The sequence below is a fragment of the Heptranchias perlo genome, chromosome 24 (genome assembly GCF_035084215.1).
Source record: "Heptranchias perlo isolate sHepPer1 chromosome 24, sHepPer1.hap1, whole genome shotgun sequence".
In the NCBI taxonomy this organism is placed as follows: Eukaryota; Metazoa; Chordata; class Chondrichthyes; order Hexanchiformes; family Hexanchidae; genus Heptranchias; species Heptranchias perlo.
This window is the reverse complement of record NC_090348.1, coordinates 13,524,269-13,547,672: the sequence shown is the minus strand read 5'-3', so window position 1 is coordinate 13,547,672 and position 23,404 is coordinate 13,524,269. Positions and strand designations below refer to the sequence as shown.

The 23,404-nt window shown below is 41.0% G+C and overlaps 1 protein-coding gene across 1 annotated transcript in view; it reads right to left on the bottom strand.

Moving 5' to 3' along the window:
• The window catches only part of vwf (von Willebrand factor), a 99,796-nt gene that overhangs the window by 70,807 nt on the left and 5,585 nt on the right, over window positions 1–23,404 (bottom strand). Inside the window, exons 6-16 of the mRNA XM_068004792.1 lie at window positions 22,028–22,152; window positions 21,107–21,320; window positions 20,053–20,175; window positions 19,845–19,956; window positions 17,340–17,386; window positions 15,919–16,055; window positions 15,689–15,827; window positions 13,487–13,587; window positions 13,212–13,407; window positions 4,887–5,102; window positions 4,196–4,436 (exon numbers count right to left, since the gene is read on the bottom strand). Coding sequence (XP_067860893.1) covers window positions 4,196–4,436; window positions 4,887–5,102; window positions 13,212–13,407; window positions 13,487–13,587; window positions 15,689–15,827; window positions 15,919–16,055; window positions 17,340–17,386; window positions 19,845–19,956; window positions 20,053–20,175; window positions 21,107–21,320; window positions 22,028–22,152 — 1,651 coding nt within the window. The remainder of the gene's footprint in view (window positions 1–4,195; window positions 4,437–4,886; window positions 5,103–13,211; window positions 13,408–13,486; window positions 13,588–15,688; window positions 15,828–15,918; window positions 16,056–17,339; window positions 17,387–19,844; window positions 19,957–20,052; window positions 20,176–21,106; window positions 21,321–22,027; window positions 22,153–23,404) is intronic.

The window sequence follows — 23,404 nt, the reverse complement described above, 5'->3', positions numbered from 1 at the left end:
TAAGGATTATTGTACAGTGGCTGTAAAGGGCCAAACCCGATTAGCAACTAACCATCCCAACCATGCACCAGAAACACATGAGCAATGTCAAAGAAGACCAACTAGTATTTTTAATAGAGGGACTACTTAAAGAGTGTGTACCTATCTCATTCAATTTCCCCATCTAGTATGCCCAGCCAATCTGCTTCCATTGCTCTGGGAATCCTTATTGCTAAAATTTTCTTGGCAATGGCTCTGTGGACTTACTCCCCAATTTTCCCTCCTCATGTGGGACCTCATTCTGTTCCCTCCTCTGCGCTGTTCCAGGTGAGAACAGGAATGCATCAGATAGGAAGACACAAGAATTTGATTCCAATATCCATTCATGAGTACAGGATTTTGTGAAGCTAATACTGGGGGTCATTTTCATCTTCACCGCCCAGGTGATGAAGATGAAAATTTACCCTTCTGTTTTACACTACTGCACAACAAATCACCATTTACTAATGGTGTAAATACCATGCTGGTAGCGATTTAATCCATTCCGTGTTTTGTAACTGACACTAGCACAATCTAAACAGTGATTCAATGCTAGGTTAAAAACAACCGGAAAGGAAACATTTGTTTAACTAAGAGATCAATGGCCAGAAATGTAGAAGACTTGCAGAAACCAGTCAGTGTAGGCCACCCTGGAAAAAGTGCATGTAACACATTTAAGAACATAAGAAATAGAAGCAGTAGTAGGCTATTTGGCCCCTCGAGCCTGCTCTGCCATTCAATAAGATCATGGCTGATCTACTACCACAACTTCACTTTCCTGCCCTAAACCCATATCCCTTGATTCCCTTAGTGTCCAAAAATCTATCAATCTCAATTTTGAATATACTCTACGACTGAGCATTCACAGCCCTCTGGGGTAGAGAATTCCAAAGATTCACAACCCTCTGAGTGAAGAAAGTTTTCCTCATCTCAGTCCGAAATGACTGACCTCTTATCTTGAGACTATGACCCCTAGTTCTAGACTTTCCAGCCAGAGGAAACAACCTCTCACCATCTACCCTGCCAAGCCCTCTAACAATTTCAAACGTTTCAATAAGATCACCTCTCATTCTTTTAAACTCCAGAGAATATAGGCCCATTTTACTCAATCGCTCCTCATAGGACAACCCTCTCATCCCAGGAATCAATCTAGTGAACCTTTATTGCACCACCTCTAAAGGCAAGTATATCCTTCCTTAGGTAAGGAGACCAAAACTGTACACAGTACTCCAGGTGTGGTCTCACCAGAGCACTATATAATTGCAGCAATCCTTACTCTTATACTCCACCCCCCTGCAATAAAGGCTAACATATCATTTGCCTTCCTAATTGCTTGCTGTACCTGCTTGTTAACTTTCTGTGATTCATGTACAAGGACACCCAAATCCCTCTGAATACCAACATTTCTTAGTCTCTCACCTTTTACAAAATATTCTGCTTTTGTATTCTTCCTACCAAAGTGGATAATTTCACATTTCCCCACATTATATTCCATCTGCCATCTTCTCACCCATTCACTTAACCTGTCTACATCCCTTTGCAGACTCTGTGTCCTCCGCACAGCTTACTTTTCCACCTAGCTTTGTATTGTCAGCAAACTTGGATACATTACACTCGGTCCCTTCATCTAAGTCATTGATATATATTGTGAACAGCTGAAGCCCAAGCACTGATCCTTGCGGCACCCCACTCGCTACAACCTGCCAACCCAAAAATTACCCGTTTATTCCTACTCTCTGTTTTCTGTCCATTAACCAATCCTCAATCCATGCTAATATATTACCCCCAAACCCATAAGCCCTAAACTTGTGTAACAACCTCTTGTATGGCACCTTATTGCATGCCTTTTGAATATCCAAATATTCTACATCCACTGTGTTATAAACTAGATGGCCTGGTGGTGAAGGATAGAATACTAGAGCCTGGTCTTCAGTTGTTTCCAAGCCTTTATTCACAGAGATCCACGTTACACCCACTCCACACCCAAGATCAGCTCTCTTATAAATGGATACATGAGAGTTCCCAATTGATACACATCACCTGAATACAATTAACACTAATTAATCACATGAATACAGTTAACACACTGGTTTCCTCTTAACTACCCTGCTAGTTACACCCTCAAAAAACTCTAACAAATTTGTCAAACGCGATTTCCCTTTCATAAAACCATGTTGACTCTGTCTAATCATATTGTGATTTTCTAAGTGCCCTGTTACTACGTCTTTAATAATAGATTCTAGCATTTTCCCTACTACTGATGTCAGGCTAACTGGCCTGTAGTTCCCTGTTTTCTCTCTCCCTCCTTTCTTGAATAGTGGGGTTACATTTGCTACCTACCAATCCACAGGGACTGTTCTGGAATCTAGGGAATTCTGGAAGATTAAAACCATTGCATCCACTATCGCTGTAGCCACCTCTTTTAAAACCCTAGGATGTAGGCCATCAGGTCTAGAGGATTTGTCGACTTTTAGTCCCATTAATTTCTCCAGTACTTTTTCTTTACTAATCTTAATTACTTTAAGTTCCTCACTCTCATTAGACTCTTGGTTCCCCATTATTTCCAGTATGTTTTTTGTGTCTTCTACTGTGAAGACAGATACAAAATATTTGTTTAACATCTCTGCCATTTCTTTATTCCTCATTATAATTTCTCCCATCTCTGCCTCTAAGGGACGCACATTTAGTTTCGATAATCTCTTCCTTTTTACACACTTGTAGAAGCTCTTACAATCTGTTTTTATATTTCTTGCTAGTTTCCTCTCATATTCAATTTTCTCCCTCTTTATTAATTTCTTGGTCATCCATTGCTGATTTCTAAAACCCTCCCAATCCTTAGGCTTACTACTTTTTTGGCAACATTGTAAGCATCTTTTAATCTAATACTATCCTTAACTTCTCTAGTTAGCCACGGTTGGATCACTTTTCCCATGGAGCTTTTATTCTTCAAGGGAATGTATATTGGTTGAGAATTATGAATTATTTCTTTAAATGTTTGCCATTGCTTATCTACCATCATACCTATTAATCTACTTTCCCAATCTACCTTAGCCAATTCACCCCTCATACTTACCGATTTGAACAGTTATGTAGGAACATAGGTAAACAGAGGGCCAGAGAAGGCTCTGCACTGCATCTGACCAATCCCAAAAACTAATACCTCTCAATAGCCCACTCCCTCAGATAGCTATCCAATTCGCCCTTATATTTTCTATACTATCTGACTCTACTGCCTCCCTGAGCAGTCCATTCACATGTTCACCCTCTGCATAGTTAATTCTAAACTGTCTGTGCATCTTCCCTCTTATGTTCGAGCCCATGTCCTCTTCTTCTAGTTTGTGGCAATCTTGAACATGTCGTCAGGGTGCAGTTTATCTGGTCCCTTCAGACGGTTGAATACTGTACTTCAATATATCTCCCTAAGCCTTCTCTTCTCCAGAGTGAGCAATCCCAAGTTCTTCAATCCCTCATCATAGCTAAGATACATTAAACTAGCTAGCAGTTTGATTGCCTTTTTCTGCACTGCCTCCAATGTCTGAATATCCTTACTGTAATACGATGACCACAACTGTACACAATACTGCAGGTGTGACTGTGCCAGTGCTTTGTACAAACTCGTTGGGGAGACGTTCAACTGCCGGCCACCCGTTTCTCACCTGGAAAATGGGCGACCGGCGGTTGAAAATTTGGTGGGGATTTTGTGCGTCCATTTGCCCGACTGAATCAACCTTCACACATGCCTTGAAATGGGTGCTCAGCACTTCACTCCCAAAACAGGCGGGAGGCTGTTTAGAAATGCAAATCGAGTTGCTAAACATGTTGTAGGACCCCGATTACAACATCCAAGGAGAAATGGGCAAAGTATGTGCATTGCATGTCAATCCGCCCACAGCTCACTACAAAACTGTTCATGAGGCCTCCTGACTGCCACATTGGACGGGCACACGACTGATAATGTGCCCACTCAGCGCCCATCCCGAAAGTCTAGCCTATTATCACCACCTGGGATTTGTGCTGTATACATCTAGCTGTACACTTGAACTATCGTGAATTGCATATGTCCTGAGACTTTGTTCACTATAGTGGCAATAGAATTCTGTTTAAAACTCCAGTTAATATTGATAACATTATGGATTTTTTTTACAGTATTCACAGTTATCCAATCCATTTAGCTTACCACATGGTATATTCAAAATTGATATCCTCATGTGGTTTGTATATTTCATCGTTAAAGTAGCAGGAGCATTCTGATTTGGGCACACACTGCCCATCCTCATTGGCATACTGATTGGGTGGGCAGTAGCATCCTTCGAGACAAAATTCTGTGCAATCCGTGTCTGGATCAGAGACTGATCTGCAGGTCTGGTTACAAGGGGTGCCACACTGTTCATACATCTGGCCATCAGGACAAGTCATTTCTGGCAAAATAAAGTTTCAATAAAGAAAGAAAAAGACAGGTGTATTTACATAGCATACTTTTCACATCTCTGAGAAACATTACAAAATGCTTCACACAAATTACTTTTGAAATGCAGTCACTGTTGTTATGTAGACAATGCAGCAGCCAAATTTGCATACAGCACGATCCCACAAACAGCAATGAGATGAATGATCAGTTAAGCTGTTTTTGATGGTTTTGGTTAAGAGACGAATTTTGACTAAGACACCTAGAGAATTCCCTCCTCTTCTTCGAATAGTACCACAGGATCTTTAACTTCTACCTGAACAGGTAGACTGGGGCACCTTGTCCAGAGGACAGAACCTCTGACAATGCAGCACCCCTTTCAGTACAGCACTGAATAGTGAGTTAAGGTTTGGTTTTCCACTTAGAAAATAAATAAAAGAGAGAGAGAGCAAAAATCACTTACCACAAAAGTCTGGGGACCTCCAGTTAATTAGCACACCTTTCCTAGCACATATTGCTGCATAACTGGAAACAGCAGAACACAGGCATTCATTGCCATTGGAGCAGGCACAAACATCATAGTGACAGATCTTGAGGAATGGTGCAGGATTCACCTCATGGTGGCATGGCTCAAACTCGGTTAACAGGAGAACAGAGCACACCTCCTCCGCATACTTCACTGAAACACAAATGTTATACTATGATGAAGATTCCCAGTAAGGTTTGTTTCTCAAACAGAAATTCTAAACACATTGCGGGCAATTTCATCCTAACTCCACTGGCGGGAAACCAACAGGATTGGATGGAACGCTGGATTTACTCTCCACTGGCTTCAATTGGTGGGGTGTAAAACCCACGTTGCACATGATCCTGTCGGTTTCCCGCCAGGCAAGTTAGGTTAAAATTGCCCCCATTATAAATGGAGGGGGGAAGGAGATGGTGGCTATGCAATATATGATATAAAAAACAAGAGGCAAAAAGTGCACACATTATTTCAACAATGAAATAAATATTGTGCTTGGGACCCAGGCAATTTTTCTGAACAATGCTAATTCTGGGAGAAAACCTCACATTTGGTTGTAGTCTGGAAACAATTCTCTCTAATGCACACATATCAGCCACTAACAATGAGGAAACAGATTCTACTTTACCAGTGCTAAATATTAAATACTTTGAAATCTATGAAAGGGTAAACTGTAACTTGTTTTGGTTGTCATGTAACGTTAGAAATGTGTACTACTATAAACCTAATTACGTCCTTGCTTGGGGCAGCCTGCTGCGTTTATACCACAAATGGTAACTTCAGTAAAAGTCATGACTGGACTCCTTACTTCACTCAGAACCAGTTTATCAAGTGCCTGGTGGATGTTGCATAGCACAAGGTGAGAAAATATCTCCCCCCATTTTACTAAAGTGCCTAAACATCCCGGTGAGCATCACTTAGCCAGATTCAGGCATTCATATGAAATTTCTTTGTCTGCATTATTTTAAACATGTTAGTGCCTTTGTTTAAATACTGGACATGTATATATTAAGTAATATCACACTGTGTGATTTTACCCCATAAAACATTGGGGCATCATAACACTTCCTTTTCAAGACAAGCTGTGGAAGGATCCAGTGGCTAAAGGCCAAAGATGCCCTTCAGTTATTATGGAATGAAAAAGATGCCATGAAGCTTACAAGAAGCCAAGGTATGTGTGTCATTTTAAGATTTGAATACAGGCTTTGCCTTGATTGATGAGCTATTTGGTCAAAACCTGCTTATAAAAGACCTTTGAATGTCCTGTGGGCAGGAAATATAATTGTAGTTATTTACTGCTCGATATTAAGAAAATACCTGAACAACAGGAAACACAAACATCAACAGTCAGTAAAGGAACACCCTATTTCTTTATCCTTTTTAATGTTAATTCCCCATCATTACCTGTGCTTGAAAATTTGGGATGTGGAAATTGTACCCCTCAAGGTCAACGATATCAGTGTGGGAACTTTTCCAATTTTTCACTCACCGTCAGCGTCACGCACACCCAAGTCAGATATAGCACTACTAGCTATAGAGCAAAGCTCCCTGTTCCAACTTGGTACCTTAGCTCAAGATGTGCCCTAGTGTGAATTTTTCCATCACCTTCACCAGAAATTCTTATGGCCCCGGAGTGAGGTTAATAGTTGTGATTCAATTAGTGTCAAATCAAGCTCACTAAAAACTAGCTTGAGACTGCACAAATTCATTTCATAAAGAACTTTTACATTGAAAGGAGAGTGTCATTCCATCAGTCTGCATAAGATTTGAATTGAAATCCCAGAAATGAACGGGCAATTTGCTATCCCATTGTGCCACCTAGTCTCCCCTCCATTTTGGTTAATAGTTAGAACAAATGCTTTACCCACCTTGAAGGGATTAATATACTGTATTAATGGCTAGTAAAGATCCTGCAGGATTGTGAGAGTGGCCAGGGGTGCAAACAGACTTGGAGTTTTGCCATGCAGGTTATAGCTTGTGTTACCACCACCAATTTTTTTTCTGTTGTCGCTAGCAGTTGTTGGATTTTGACATTGAACTACACAACACGTGACAAAAAAAAGAGGGGGGGTAACTGCAAAATAATAGGTACAGGCTGCCCATGTGATGAGATGAGATAGTCTTACTGAAAAACAATGGGGTAAATTTTTGTCTTCACTGCGTGGGCAGTAATCTGGTGGAACGGATTGTCCACCCGTTCTAGAACGGGTCTGATTTTCATTCCATTGATTTCAATTGGACAAGTTCTATTACCTCTCATGAAGACAAAAAATTACCCCAATACACCTGGGGCTGGCTTCTATTATTCTGCACGCAGCAGCACAGGTCCTGAAAGAAACATATCACAGTGTTACACAGGAACATAGGAATATAAGAACAGGAGTTCAGCCCCTCGAGTCTGTTCCACCATTCAATTAGATCATGGCTGATCTATATCTTAACTCCATCACAGTGTTCACCTATATTATTTAGCAGTAGGAAGTGGAACTTTGCAATAAATAAATAATATCTTAAATATTAATATCTTTTATATCACTTGAGAATATCACTAATAGAAATAAAAATAAATTCCTCCATCTTGCATTCCCACAACAAGCCACACTAAAAGGGAGTACGATTAGAGCTATAAGATGATTCTCCAATCTGTGCTCCCTTTAAGTGTGGCTTCTCACTGATTGGTGAATTTAACCATATTTTTCTTTGGGTGTGACATTGTAATGATAAGGTGACATCACAGAGCAGCTTCAGCAGATTTTCTCGAATGACAAATTACAAACTTCAACTCATTTCAGTGTTATGCAGGCACTTGTTATGGCCAGCCACTGACTTGTGAGGTCATCAGAAATCCCTTATCTCTTCATTGCTCATGATTCGTTCGGACAGCCTTACTTGTGAAAGTGCAATAGCCACTGCCCAACCTCTGTCAGTGTGACTGAGATTGGAAATTGAGCCGACTGGGACTTAACCTGTGGCTCCCCGCTGTGATAAGAGTGTCAGTTCCAACATTTAGCGTCAGCATGCTGTCAGTATCTGATATACTTCCTACAAATTAAAGATATCCTTAAAATACTGAAGCCCATAGGAATCAGCAAGACAAGAACTGCAGTGTGACAGCAATTGTAGGTGATAACTCAGGGTTAGCGCTTGAGAGATTGAGAGACTCTACATGACTATACAGAAATGCAATCTGATAATCGGAGAGAAGAAAAGGTTCATTAAAAATTGCACCATTAAAATCAGAAAGTTTAATCAAATACTGACCACATCAGTCTGGTCCAGCGCACGGTTAAATGCCTGATAGAATACAAGGAATTATCTGCTGCAAGATGCTTAGATTAGGGAGATAGGTAGTAAGAAATTTGATGTTTAAAAAGTTTTTTCTGTATCATTTCCCCTAAGGCCAGAGTGCCATACCTTGTGTTTTCAAGTCCCTGTACCCCAGAAAAGATGAGGATGCTAGTATCCATTTCTCTGTAGAGAACAAAATGAGACGCTAAACTATTTGGTGAGGGAGGTTTATTAGCTTGGCTCAGTTCAAGTTAAACCAAATTAACTAATGGTTAATTCACTCAAACTTAATCATAAAGCATAAAGCTTTCTGATATTTTTATAGTAGCAATAGCAAGACGGATGTGTACAATATTAGTGATTCCACAAGAACAAAAATTTGCGATACGATGGTATCCAAGGGAATAAGTTTGTATTAAATACTGGGAGAATGGCTTTGTATCTATTGCTCTCTTTTTTGAATTCATTCTTGGGATGTGGGCATCATTGCCAAAGTCGGCAATTATTGCTTATCTCTAGTTGTCCTTGAGAAGGTGGTGGTGGGCCTTCTTCTTGAACCGCTGTAGTCTATGTGGTGAAGATACTCCCACAGTGCTGTTAGGTAGGGAGTTCCAGGATTTTGACCCAGAGACAATAAAGGAATGTCGATACATTTCCAAGTCGGGATGATATGTGACTTGGAGGGGAACTTGGAGGTGAAGCAGCTGAAGACAGTTGGGCCTAGGACGCTACCCTGAGGAACTCGTGCAGTGATGTCCTGGGGCTGAGACGATTGGCCTCCAACAACCACAACCATCTTCCTTTATGTCAGGTATGACTCCAGCCAATGGATAATTTTCCCCGAATTCCCACTGTCTTCAGTTTTACTAGGGCTCCTTGATGCCACACTCGGTCGAATGCTGCCTTGATGTCAAGGACAGTCATGCTCAACTCATCTCTGGAATTCAACTCTTGTGTCCATGTTGGGATCAAGGTTGTAATGAGGTCTGGAGACAAATGGTCTTGGCAGAACCCAAACTGAGCATCGGTGAGCAGATTAGTGGTGAGTAAGTGAAGCTTGAAAGCACCATTGATGATTCCTTCCATCACTTTGCTGATGATTGAGAGTAGGCTGATAAGGCAGTAATTGGCCGGATTGGATTTGTCCTGCTTTTTGTGGACAGGACATACCTGGGCAATTTTCCACATTGTCGGGTAGATGCCAGTGTTGTAGCTGTACTGGAATAGCTTGGCTAGAGATGTGGCTAGTTCTGGAGCACAAGTCTTCAGCACTACAGCCAGGATGTTGTCGGAGCCCGTAGCCTTTTCTGTGTCAAGTGCACTCGGCTGTTTCTTGATATAACACGGAGTGAATCAAATTGGCTAAAGACTGGCATCTGTGATGGTGGAGACCTCGAGTGGAGGCCGAGAAAGATCTTCCACTCGGCACTTCTGGCTGAAGATTGTCGTGAAAACTTCAGCCTTGTGTTTTGCACTCATGTGCTGAGCTCCCTTCATCATTGAGGATGGGGATGTTCATGGAGGCTCCTTTTCCTGTTATTTGCTTAATTGTCCACTACCATTCATGACTGGATGTGGCAGGACTACAGAGCTTTGATCAGATCCGTTGGTTGTGAGTTCGCTTAGCTCTGTCTATAGCATGCTGCTTCCACTGTTTAGCTTCACATGTAGTCCTGTGTTGTAGCTTCACCAGGTTGACACCTCATTTTCAGGTATGCCTGGTGCTGTTCTTGGCATGCTCTTCTACATTCCTCATTGAACCAAGGTTGGTCATCTGGCTTGATGGTGTTGGAGGAGTGAGGGATATGCCGGGCCATGAGGTTACAGATTTTGGCGGGATACACTTCTGCTGCTGCTGATGGCCCACAGAGTCTCATGGATGCTCAGTTTTGAGCTGCTAGATCTGTTCTTAATCTATCCCACTTAGCACGGTGGTAGTGCCAGATGACACAATGGATGATGGAGGATGTCCTCAGTGTGAAGACGGGACTTGGTCTCCACAAGGACAGTGCAGTAGATCAGTATAATTCTGTGAGTATCACTTACAGAATTATACCTATTTACTGTTACTTGACCAGTCTATGGGCTAGCTCTCCCAACTTTGAAACCAGTCCCCATATGTTAGCGAGGAGGACTTTGCAGGGTTGACTGGGCTTTGTCGTGTCCTGATTCGATGCCTAGATCGCAACTGAGTCCATCTGGTTTTATTCTTTGTAGAGGTTTGATACAAATGAGTGGCTTGCTAGGCCATTTCAGAGGGCATTTAAGAGTCGACCACAATGGTGTGGGATTGTGGTCACGCATAGGACAGAGCGTGTAAGGACGGCATGTTTCCTTCCCTAAAGGACATTAATGAACCAGCTGGGTTTTTACAACAATCTGATGGGCTTCATGGTCACTTTTACTGATAATAGCTCTTTATTCCAAATTGATTTTTTCTTTAACAATTCAAAATTTTCAAACTGCCATGGTGGGATTTGAACTGACGTTCTCTGGACTAATAATCCAGGCCTCTGGATTACTCGTCCAGTAACATAACCACTACACTACCATACCCTTGATGTATCAATTTAATATGAATAATTTTGAAACATCATTTCCAATTTCACCAGGACCATGGTAATCTAAACTAATTATAGTAGTTTGACAAATGAAAAGTATTGTAAATGCTGGAAATCTGAAACAAAAATAAAAAAAGCTGGAAACACAAAGCAGTTCAGTCAACATCTGTGGAAGAAACAGACAATCAACCTTTTGGGCTTGCGCCCTTCTGAAGCAGGCACAAGCCTGAAACATCAACTGATTGTTCCTTCCACAGATGCTGGCTGATTTGCTGTGTATTTCCAGCTTTTTCTGTTTTACCTTAGATTGATAGTCTGGTTGGCGACTCTGGAAATGTGGTGTCACAGAGATCAAAGGAACTTTAACAGCTAATGAGAAATATCATAGTCATGTTGGATCCTATACTTGATCTGGAGTGAATGGCAATACCTGTTTGACGATAGTGTTAGTGATAATTAACAGAAAATAGGGTTACAGAGAATTACAGTGGTTTAATAGGAGCTCACAATGGAAGAAATAATATATTGGATAGTTAAGAAACACATTTGAAGCCTTTTTAAAATTTGAACATATACCTAAAGTGCTAGGATAGATAAAGTTAAATTCAGCATTCCTTGCTCAACTGGAACACAGGTCGGAGATCAAGCTGTTATAGCTCTTATTCTTTGACTTCCATTCCCATTGATCAAGGCTTCCTGCACACTGTCACAAGATGGTAGCATACAAGCTGCGTGGCACAGTGCACCTAGATGGTAGTATATAGCCTTGTGCATGATTCCCCCATGTGTTGATTTATCAAACTCAGCTACATTGCAGTGGAGAAGCACCAAGTGGAGGCCAGGTGCCCTTGTGCACCTTGAGTGGAGGCCTAGGAGCAGGTGACACGTCTGCCCTCTCAGTCGGAGATTGTGCACAGCAAGGAAAGAAGTGAAAGAAGAGCAAATGCTTTTAAAAAATACCTCACCTTCACTAGCTGTAAAGTTCAGACTTTATTCTTTGGCCCTCCAAATAGAGTTCCTGTTTATTGATTCTATTTTTGCCTCCTTTTGAGTCATGTTTCCATCTGGTAAAAAGGACTTTATGATCATTGAATTAAGCTCACAATAGTATTATTTTTGCAGCTACATATAGTTGTGTTTCGGCCCTACATTGACAACTCTATTTATTTATCTACGCTTAAATGCTGAACATATCCATGAAAAATAATGCAGGACTAATGATGCTGTACTGCAACAGTATTTCAAATAAAAAGATACAATGCAAGCTGATGCCTTGCTTAGGAGTCTCTGCGGCGTGCAACAGTTCAGTTATCAGTAGCACCGGAGGTTGTAGCATGATCCCTCCAGGTGTTCACTCTAGTTATCCAGTCAAACATTACATCATTTGGGTCCTTCCCAGAGTTTTGTTAGAGAAGCACAACAATAACATCATTGCTATTTGACTTTTTTTTGATTATTATGAACTACTAGTGTGCAGCATAATGATAAACTAAGCAAAATATTTCCTTTGTGAGAAAAATATATGGATTGGGTATCTTACTGAATGACAAGGGCTAGGAGGCACATATTGCTGTGTTTAAAGTCTGGAGTTTCTAGCTCCCTCTTCCTTCACTTGGTTATGGTAACAACACAATCATTATTTCCATAGAACAATTGTTTCAATAAATCATGTGACTGTGTTTACATATGTCCTCATAGATTAGTCCCATGAGTCGAGTTTCCAGTTAGCAGCAGGAGTGCCACTTTTTTTAATGTTTATTTTTCGGGCTTTTTTATTATTAGAGGGAAAGGATAATCATCTCACAGTAATGATTTTATTTCTAATCTTAAGATACATCAATTTAAAAAAAACATTGAAGGAAAACCAGCTTTAATAATTCTGCCATACCAGAAAACACCTCCCCTGGAAGTGAATGAACCTTTTTAGCCTTTTTAAAATATCCCAGTGCATGCCAAGGATTAACAGCATTACAAAACAATCATATCCATTTTTGGACAAGCTTTAAGTAGCGCTATTATAGTTATAACCAAAATGAAGGTTTGTTGTGAAATTTTCATTTTAGTTTTTCACACCATAAAGATCAGAATGGATGACTTTCTATGCTAAGTATGCTAAATATTTAATCTAAGGGTCGATTCAGCATTCCGAGCAGGGAATCACATTCAAAGAGAGTGCGGGTCGGAGGTCATGCTATGACACTGCAACACCAATTTTTCCCGTCAAGTGTGGGTCCTAGCTGACGGCACAGGATCTCTTAATGCTTCCTTTAGACTGGTTTAACGTCCTTATTTTTCACTCTGCACTAAGCCAAAAAGCCAGAGAGAATATTTAAGTATATATTTATATATATATATCCATGCTGATTTAAACAAGGCACATTCAAGACTTCTCCAAAATGTATTCAAACCCAGTTACCTCTCTTAGGATTTAAATTGCACGGGTCGGCTTGTATCTGCTTCAAGTCAGCACAGCCCCCATTGATCTTCCAGGAGTTCCCAAAATTGACCATCTCCGTTTCAACAAGTCCTGATGGTGTGAGGAAGTCGTCTCCTTGATTTCCATTGAAATTTCCACACAGGCCGCAGGTCATACCTGTGTATATGGCATTCAGCTAAAGAAAGAAGGTGAAAGTTAATTCAGTGCCAGAGCAGTGCAGAATCTGATATACTTCTACATGTTTCAGGGCGCACCTTCAGATAAACCTTTCCGTAACCATCCCAGTCAAACTGAAAATCCTCATCGTAGATCACCCGAACTGATGACAGAACAGTGTGCTGAATATGGAGCAAACCTACAAGAAAGTTTGTGTCAATCAGAATAATTGTACTTATATAAACAACAATGTAATTTTAAACAAAGTATTGTTGTGAAAATAACCAGCTTGCTTCCTGTCTCTTTAAGTGAGACTTACATTCATAGAAATTACTCAGGGCCATTCAGCCCATTGTTCCTGTACTAGTGCTAGTTTTTCAACTGGAATTATCTATTTTATTTCCATTTTTAGAAATATTTTTGTGCTTATCAAGCTGAAATGTTATTGCTGGGTAATGGATTCCTTCCCCTTTGAAACACCCAGTGCCAGCATCAAATACTCCCAGGTTAGGCAATCACAACCAACATACAAACATACGAACAATGATGGACAGGAAAAGACCCTTCGATCCATCCAGCCTGTCCCACACAATTGTGGTAACTTGTGTATCACAACATATATGCTCCCAACCTCACCCAAAACTAGATACAAAGTAAAGCTCCCTCTGTTCAGCCCCAACAAGGGGCCTCACTTAACCAATTTCCAACAATAGCCATCTTTGTGCTTCTTAGTGAGATTTCCAATTCGTGTCAAATTAGGGAAGTAGTGTAGGTTCATGCCCACTGGGGACTGAATGGAGACTGTCCAAACTTATTTCACATGGGATCCTTACAGTTAGTAGATGAAAGAGACTTTCATCCATCATTCTTAGCTGGGTAACCCCATATTTATATCAAATTACCATGTAAAGGGTTTATATTCTACCCGCTATCAGCAGTAAAGATAGATCCTCACCTATAATCACCTACAACAGAATCACCTGCTGCCCAACAATCCTCTTTTTATTAAAACAGGAGAAAAGGAAGTCTTTTTCCAGTAATAACAAAATTCTAACAAAATTGCAGGAATATGACGCTTTCAACTGTTCAATTTGCGAGCATATAATTTTATTAACGGCAGTGCAAAGGTATCAGGAAATCACACCTACAACAATGATGGCGCTCGCGAGTCATTTAACAACTGTAAATGTTGCAAAGTTTAATAAACCGATAATGAGACTTTGCAGTTTTAAAGGCAAAACAGACATATAACATAGTAATACTTTAACTCTAACCACCCGACAGAAACCAGGCAGGCGGGCAGGCAATTAAAATGATCCTTGCGACTTACCCGCACCAATCCCATTGCAATCTTAACCTGCTCTTCTGAGCAGGCGAGGGGGACATCTGCCAGAAGGCAGCGGGGTCCTCCTTTAAATATGCAGATCGAGCTTCGATGACATCATTGGGCCCAACTGCAATTTTAACCCGTGCCCTACGCAGAGAAGCTTTTTGTGGCTTCCCTGCCAGGTAAAAGGAGACTGGGCCAGGAGAGGCACAGAAAGTTAAGTGGATTTTTTTATTAGTTTCCTTGTGGGCTAGGGGGAACAGGAGTGCTCCTCCGGGTCCCACAACAAGTCCATGGGCCTCCCCTGCTCCAGGCTTCCCACCCCCGACCAGAGGCCCTCCTGACACCCCTCCCAACCACTTACCCGAGTGCTGGGGACCGTTCCTTCGAGTCTCCGGTGGCGCCACCTACCACCCGAAATCCGACCTGCCAGCCAGCCATCGCTTCCTGCCAGGTTGGAGCGGCAACATAATGGGAAAGATGCAGATCAGACCAAGAGTTAAAACCTCCCAGGCCTCACCCTGCGGAAGCCATGATGGTTTGCTCTCTGTCTCAGTACCTGTCCACACTACTCCCATCGGGAGTTAAAATTGGCCCTTAAATCTCCTCCCCTGACGCCACAGCCTATAAAGGAGTGTGGTTGGAGAGTAGGCCTGGAAGGCAGTAGGGAAGTCAACGGGTGACTATATTGGAGCAGGGGTCTGTGGAGGAAGAGGTGAGGGAAAGTCCCACATAGTCACCAGGAACCCATATTATTGGAAGTGGAAATGGAGCTTCCCAGAATCCAAATTAAGGAAAGCAAGACAGGGCAGAGGGATATAGAGCAAGAAGAGCCTGTTCTCTGTTTTAACTACTTTCTTTTTCTTTTAACCAGTTAACAGAACTGAACAGCAACTGAAAAGGTTCCTTCATTATACAAAACCCTTAGACTCTCATAATGCATAGTTTCCATAGGTAATAATTAAGTGCAAACCTTGAATTAACGGTGGCTGTATGTCCATGCCATTCACTGAAACTCTACCACCATGTTTAAGTTTAATAGTCATGTTTCCCAGCTCTTGGAACTTCAGTGTAGCCGATCTTATGCAAACTGCATCTGGGTCATCTGCACACTGGGGAAGAGAGTTCAAAGCACTGAACATTGCTGTTAGCCACTGGGCATTATTTAACATTCAACAGAGTAAAAATGTCCATCTGCTGTACCTGCACTTTCTCTATGAAGGCAGAAAATGTGTTATCTTCACAATCCTTTGCTAGTAAGTATTGGCACATCCCACTGAAGGTGAAATACTTATCATCAAAACTCTTAAAGTGCGATTGTCCAATGACAAAACATTCCCCTAAATGCAAAAAATTCAGACATTTTACAACATTGGTTTTGCTGGCATAATCCATAATACAATGTTGTATTTAATTTAATATCAAGTTTATTTGATTTAATTAATTTATCTCAGGTGCATTCTTTCTCATGATGTGAAAGCTGTGGAACTCTACCTCCATTGGTTATTTGCCCTATTACAATTAACAGGTTCCTATAGCCCAAGTTACTTCCTGATTTATCTCAACTTCCCTTTCCAGACATTTTAATCTATGCATCAGCTTGGCTCTTTCTTCTGAAGCAGAAGGTTGTGACTTCAAGCCCAATCCAGGATTTAGGAACACAATCTACACAGGCGTTCCAGTGCAGTGCTGCTCTGCTGGAAGTGCTTGTCCTTCTGGATGAGACATTAAACCAATGTTCTATCTGTTCAATTGGATGTAAAAGATCCCATGGCGCTATGTCATAGAATCATAGAAAGGTTACAGTACAGAAGGAGGCCATTCGGCCCGTTGAATCCGCGCCGGCTCTATGCACGAGCAATCCAGCTAGTCCCACTCCCTCGCCCTATCCCCGTAGACCTGCTCATTTTTTCATTTCAAGTACTTATCCAGTTCCCTTTTGAAGGCCATGATTGAATCTGCCTCTATCACTCCCTTGGGCAGTGCATTCCAGATCCCAACCACTCGCTGCGTAAAAAAAATGTCCCTCATGTCACCTTTGGTTCTTTTGCCAATCACCTTAAAACTATGCCCTCTGGTTCTTGACCCTTCCGCCAATGAGAACAGTTTCTTTCTATCTACACTGTCTAGACCCTTCATGATTTTGATGGTGAGTAGAGAGTTCTCCCAGTGTCCTGGTCAGCATTCTTTCTTCATTTGTTGATTGTGAGCAAACTGGCTGCCATGTTTCCCAACATGACAACAGTGACTACATTTCAAAATGAGCCATTGATTGTGAAGTGCTTTTATGCAAGGTATGTAATTGTGTGAACATTTATTTCAGCGTTATCACCTTGAGGAGATCAACTGGAAGGATTTAGAGAACAGCTTGTTTATCACCATTGTAGTTATTTTAATGCTGATTCGGAGGACAGAATTCAGCACATGTGGTGATGTCTACAAGAGAGTTAGCTGCACCTGGAGAAGCTAGACCGGGGAGGCAGGTAACAAAAGATCACTGTGCGTTCAAACCTCAAATTGTTAGCTACACCCTTGACTACTGGGAATTCTGAAGGAAATCTGTCTCTTGTAAACTGATCTGATTCATATTGTTACTGTTTTCATTACTATAATAAAATACACACCTGGACACTTCTCGTTGGTACACTCCCATTTTCCGTGGCTGCAAATGCTGTAAAATAAAAGTAGAAACATAGGAAAATATAGGATTGGTGCAAGACCAGTGTAAGGTGGTCGTAGGTGCCGATGACGTCATCAAATTGTGATTTCCATGGTAAGTTAAATAGAAAGGCCTGGTTCAGCACAGTACAGATGCAAAATGGGCATCATGGCCAGGACTTTGAACCGGAGCTGGGAAGACAGCGGGGGGTCGAATTGTAAATGGGAAACCTAGAAGTACAGGTTTCCCGGATGTCCTTACAATTTTGACCTAAGGATGTCTTTTTTTTTGTCGTTTTGCCGTCCGACAGGCTGATCTCAGTCGGATGGGAGCAGAGCAAGGAAGAGGATGTCTTTAGATAAATGTTCAGGTAAGTCTTAAATTGTATGGATGTGGGTGGGGGTGGGGGGGGGGGAGGAAATGGGGTGGCATGAGGGCATGGGTGGGCACGAGGGCACTGGGAGCATGGGGGTCACGGGAGGGTCAGACATGGGGCAGTCAGTCTTTGGAGGTCAGACATGGGGGGGGGGGACCGGGGGTCAAGGGGGGCGGGATTGGGGGTCAGTCACCAGGGTTGGGGGGGTTGGGATCTTTGGGCGAGGGTCCGTGATCATTTGGAGGGGGCCACGATCATTGGGGGAATCCCGGCCCCCAGGGGTCGAAATTGCAAAACCTTTCAAAATGGAGGCCCGCTGCCTCCTTGAAAGGTTTTAGAGACCAACCCGCCTCCTGAAAGCGGGTTGGTTGCCCACCCCTCGTCCCGCCCCCAGTGAAAACCGGAAATGGGCGGGTTGGAGGCGGGTCTGAAATTGTTGCAATTTTCAATGCCCCCTGCCGCCAAACCACCCATTTTTCACAGTTAAAATTCTGCCTCACGTCTCTGCACCCAATCCCCACCCCCGCACCCCAAGTACGTCCAAAAGATGGGCACAAAAATAGAGGAATATTGGAATCTACAATGTCATGCTTCACACAGAGAATTAAAGCACCTGGCACCTTCCTAATCTCTATGGCTCAGCTATAACAAACTGATTACAAGAAAGTCTATGAATACCTAAGTTAGGGAGAACATAACATCTGGGTATATAGTCATTGATATTGTAGGGTGGATAGGTAATGTACAATATAACATCTGGGTATTTAGTCATTGATATAGGGTGGATAAGTAAGGTACAATATAACTTCTGGGTGTATCGCTAATGATACATTATGACAGGCTAGGGCAGAGGCAGGGGCAGGAGGAATGGGATGGCACATTGAAATGAACACTGGCCTTATGTATTTGGGTTCTGGGCTCACATTCAACCCAGACTGATGAGCTGAAAACCTCTTGTCTTTTTTATGTTAAGGTCCATTATGAAATTGATTTGTACAGTCTCAATCCAGTTCTTAGTGAACAAAACCCTACAGTGCAAAATTGCCCATTACAAATGCAGGTCTGCCACAGATACCTTCTCAAGTTCAGTGGTGTCAATCACTCCCTGAAGCAGCTCCCTCGATTCCTACATGCTGGAGTTAACGTACACTGCCCAACATCTACTCATACAATAGAGTAACCCAATGGATGTAACAATGCGTCCCCCTTGACATACAAACTGGATATTGTGTCTTTCCTATGTGTTATCATGTGTGCTTATCCAATCTTTCAGTAGGTGAACTGTTCGCGCTTTGACAAGACAAGGCCAGAACAAAACTTTAAGTTGTTTTATTTCTCAGACACTAAGTGAACATTCAATTGGGACAACTGGTCTTCATGTAATAATGCAAAATAGTGAATATGCTATGCTTCCCCACATTAGTGGATCATGTTGCTTGACTTAAAATAACTTTTAAATACCTTTCCTGCATCGTAACCTTATGAGTCTAGGCGAATGCCTGCCCTAGCAGCTATCTGTTTTAAAAACCTGACCGTCAGTGTGTATTTCTGTCCTTACTTTATTGTCCTGTGTTCACAACCAGAAATAAGGGCCTATGCCAGACTAGCCCTGCCAAACACCCGGGACTAGGGATTTTGCCACACAATGGGTGTGAGCCACTTATTGATTACTGAGACATGCTAACAGATTGCTTATTGTCTTCAGTCTTTGGGAAAAAACTTCAATGCCTAGCAAATAAGCAGTTTAACCACCTTTCATCTCAGTGATTTTTTTTTTTTTAAATCTTGTTTAAAAACCCAACATTTAAATGTAATACTCATCCAAATCTTTGGTGTAGAAAAATTCCAAAAAGTGACCATTGCTCCCTAGTTTAGCACTAATCTACAATCTCACTCAGAAAGGCCACATAATGGCTGGTGTAGGAAATAGAAAAATGTCCAGTAGGGGGGCTGCTTTTCTAAGTTTGGGGCGGATCTTACCCTGTGAATGGCAAATAATGCTTGATTGGCTCTGCTAGCCCAACAGCTGGCTTGATGCATCCCACAACTACATTTTCAATGGTGATTATTACAGATTTTAGTTTCAATACTAACCATGCATGGCAGTCCTGGGAGATACTTGAACCTGGAGGGTACTGTTTTCCCATGTGCATGCAGGAGCATTCAGAAGAAGCTACACAAATGTCCCCATCCAGTACTTTCCCATCTGAAATCCAAACATTGTATCAGAATGCGTAGAATACTCATGCAATACAGTGCCCTTGATGAACATCTGAAATATAATGGGTAAAAAAAAAATCACCTCCACAACTGCAGCCATCCATGCATTTTTCGTGGCACAACTGATTGATATTTAAACTCCTGCACGTCTGTGCGCAGACTGGCACACACGCTTGATATTCCATTCCAGTCGGACATTTCAGTGCTTGTTAAAATAAAAAGTGCATTTACATCAGACAATATAAGTAAAAAATATCTGGAAAGACACCACCTATTACATAGATTGTTCAGCACAGAAACAAGCCATTTGGCCCAACAGGTCCATGCCAGTGTTTATGACCCACACCAGCTTCCTCCCACCCTACTTCATCTAACCCTATCAGCATAACCATCTAACCTTCTAGCCTTGTGTCACACTACCGAAGAAATACGAGTCCCCAGACAGGAAAACAGCAGTGAGGGAAATGTTGGCGGTTATAGTAATGTGGTTTCTCCAAAACCTCTATTCATTATCTACCACGTGACTGCCAAGGAATGGTGTGCTGGTGCATCAACATGTTTTACCAGGCTTCCGGTACAGCTCTTAATGTATGAGATCCTTAGAATTAAGGCTAGAGACTGCCATTGTATTTGGATAAAATATTTACCTTCAGTGGGATTTACTTGCATTATCTGCAGTTTGGAACTAAATCCATACTTTAGAAAAGTTTTTCTTTGATGCATGTATGGATTTATTAACAGAAATGTTATCACTATAGAAATTCATATAAACCAACCTGTGTAGGATTGATTTAAGTGACAGAATCAGAATAATTTCAGTTTTCAGATCTATTTCACTGCTGACTTTGTTTTCCAGTTTATTATTAATAATAATAGTGACAATGTTTGTCTGTATATTGACCTTATAAAGTAACTCACTTGTATGGCACCCAGTAAAGGCAAATAGGAATATCAATGTAAAATTAAAAGGACATCAGATTTCAAAAGGAGCTAACCATCTACCATGCAAAACATTTGAAATATTAGGTAACATTTCCTTTTAACTGAAATAGATCTTTAATAATTGCATCACAATCATAAGATACAATAGTCAGAAAATCACAAACAAAAAAAAATATCATCCGTGCTATACTTACTGCAATCACTTTCTGTAGACCAGTCATTGAGGAGTAAACCTTTCTGAGCACAGGACCTTGCATATTCCAGAAATGACTGACAATGACAATTCTTTCCTGCACAGTGGCATATGTCATCCTCACAACTAGCAATGAATGGCTCTGGATCCACATGATCATTACATTCTCTGAATGTTCGACTTGTTTTGAGCATTCTGCACTTTCCCATCAAGTTCTATGTCCAAATAAAAGTTTATTTTATTATATAACGATACTTTCTGATTCTCTTTCTCTCTCACACACACACTTTCATTCTTCCTCTCAAGCTCTTCAGCCATTATCAGCAATTAACCAGTTTTGAACTTGCACTCCATAACATTGAAACAAAAACTAATACTATCGTAAAATAGAAGCTTTATTACTATAATTGTAACTTTACACTTCAAAAATAAAGTGAAAACCGTAAATAATAGGGGCAAGGATTCAGGAGCAAAAGGAGCCCTGTAATGGCTTTCAATGTTTTTACATATGTGTGCTTATATGTGTCTGTAGGTCAGTATTTCTGTGTGTCAGATTAACATTTGCAGTGGTGATAATCCCATGCACTGGAAAAAGTCCAGTTATAGGGAAATTAGAACATGCTGCCATAGAATAATGGAGATTTTAACTAGTAAAAAAAAAGTTAATTCAAATAAATTCTGTGCAACATATAAAAAGATATCTGTCTAAGAAGATATAATAATTGACTGGCAATGAATAATCAAACATGACACTTGAGTCACTGTATATATCGTTTTCCAGTCTTATTTGTACAGAACAGATAAAGAACAGGAAAGAGCAGGGGAGTGGGTCTAATTGGATAGCTCTTTGAAAATGGGCCGAATGGCCTCCTTCTGTGCTGTAAGATATTGAAATTATGCTTTCTAGCTGATGTGAACTCACGTTTTCTATTGCTTCAGAGGACATATTGCAGGTTTTACTGGGAGGAGACACTCTGCTGCACAGCTCCTCTGCACCATGCATTGCCCAAGAGTTGGCAAAATCATAGCTGTTCTCCACCTGGAAACCTGCGAGAAAACCCAGAGGTTTTAATCATCATAGAAACTTTAACTCCCCAAGGTTTATCATTTCAGTCCTATTCTGACACAACAGTGGAACCCTTTTGTTAAATAGCTAAATTTAAGAAATATGACTACTATTTCGAGTAAAACATCTCAGAATGAAATGTTTTACCGTTCCAAAAAAAGTAATCTCATTTAGATTCCTTGAATTGTACAAATCTGACAATTTATCCTGGGCCATCCACACAAATAAAGCTAATTAGAAAGTAGATGTGATCTTAATTAATCGCTTACCCATTCACTTCCGCCCTGTTTAAGCGTTCCTCCTCTATTGTTACTGCAATTCCTAACTATTTGTTCTATCTGAGACTGTCAATTGGCAATAAAATGGTGTAATCTCATATTACATCATTTCAGCTTTGCTCAGTTGCAGCGTTCTTGTCTCTGGGTCAGAAGATCATGAGTTTAAGCTGCAACCAAAAATTTAAAAATATAATCTAGGCTGACACTTCAGTGTACTACTGAGGGAATTGTACACCATCAGAAGTGCCATCTTTCAGATGAGACATTAAACAAAGCTCATGTGGATGTAATAGATCCCAAGACACTATTCAAAGAAGAGCCAGGATCCTCTTAGTGTATTGGCCAACATTGCTCCCTCAATCAACACCACCGAACAGCTGATTAACTGATCATTGTCTCATTTGCTGCTGGTGGATCTTTGAGTTCAAATTAGCTGCTGTATTCACCTACATAACAACAGTAACCGCACTTCAACATAATTTATTAAGTTAAGTGCTCTGTGTGAGGTATGATAAGGTGTTACATAAAAGTAAGTTCTCTCTTTTACAGTACCATTGACACTAGCTCCAACTTTTGCTACAACTCTAGCCCGCATTATTAAAATCTTAAAAGTCCTGTAACAACTTTGCTCATTCCCCTACACCTAATGCTCCCACACGCAGCAATAATTCGACTGCCATTGTCAAACCAATGCCTGCAAACTGTTCTTTTTCATTGACCCACCCGTTCCTGACACGATCATTGAAAAAGTAATTTTGACTTCCATAGAAAGATGCTTTAAAAATACTCTCCATTTAACTTAACACCCACCCCCAAAGCTCAGTCTGACACTTGTTTTATTACATGCCAAATTTACAATCTTAGTTGAGTTTATCATTACATCAGTTTTTATTTAATATACACCAGTCATTGACAGAAGAAAAAAGGAACTTGCATTTGTCACATCCTATTATTG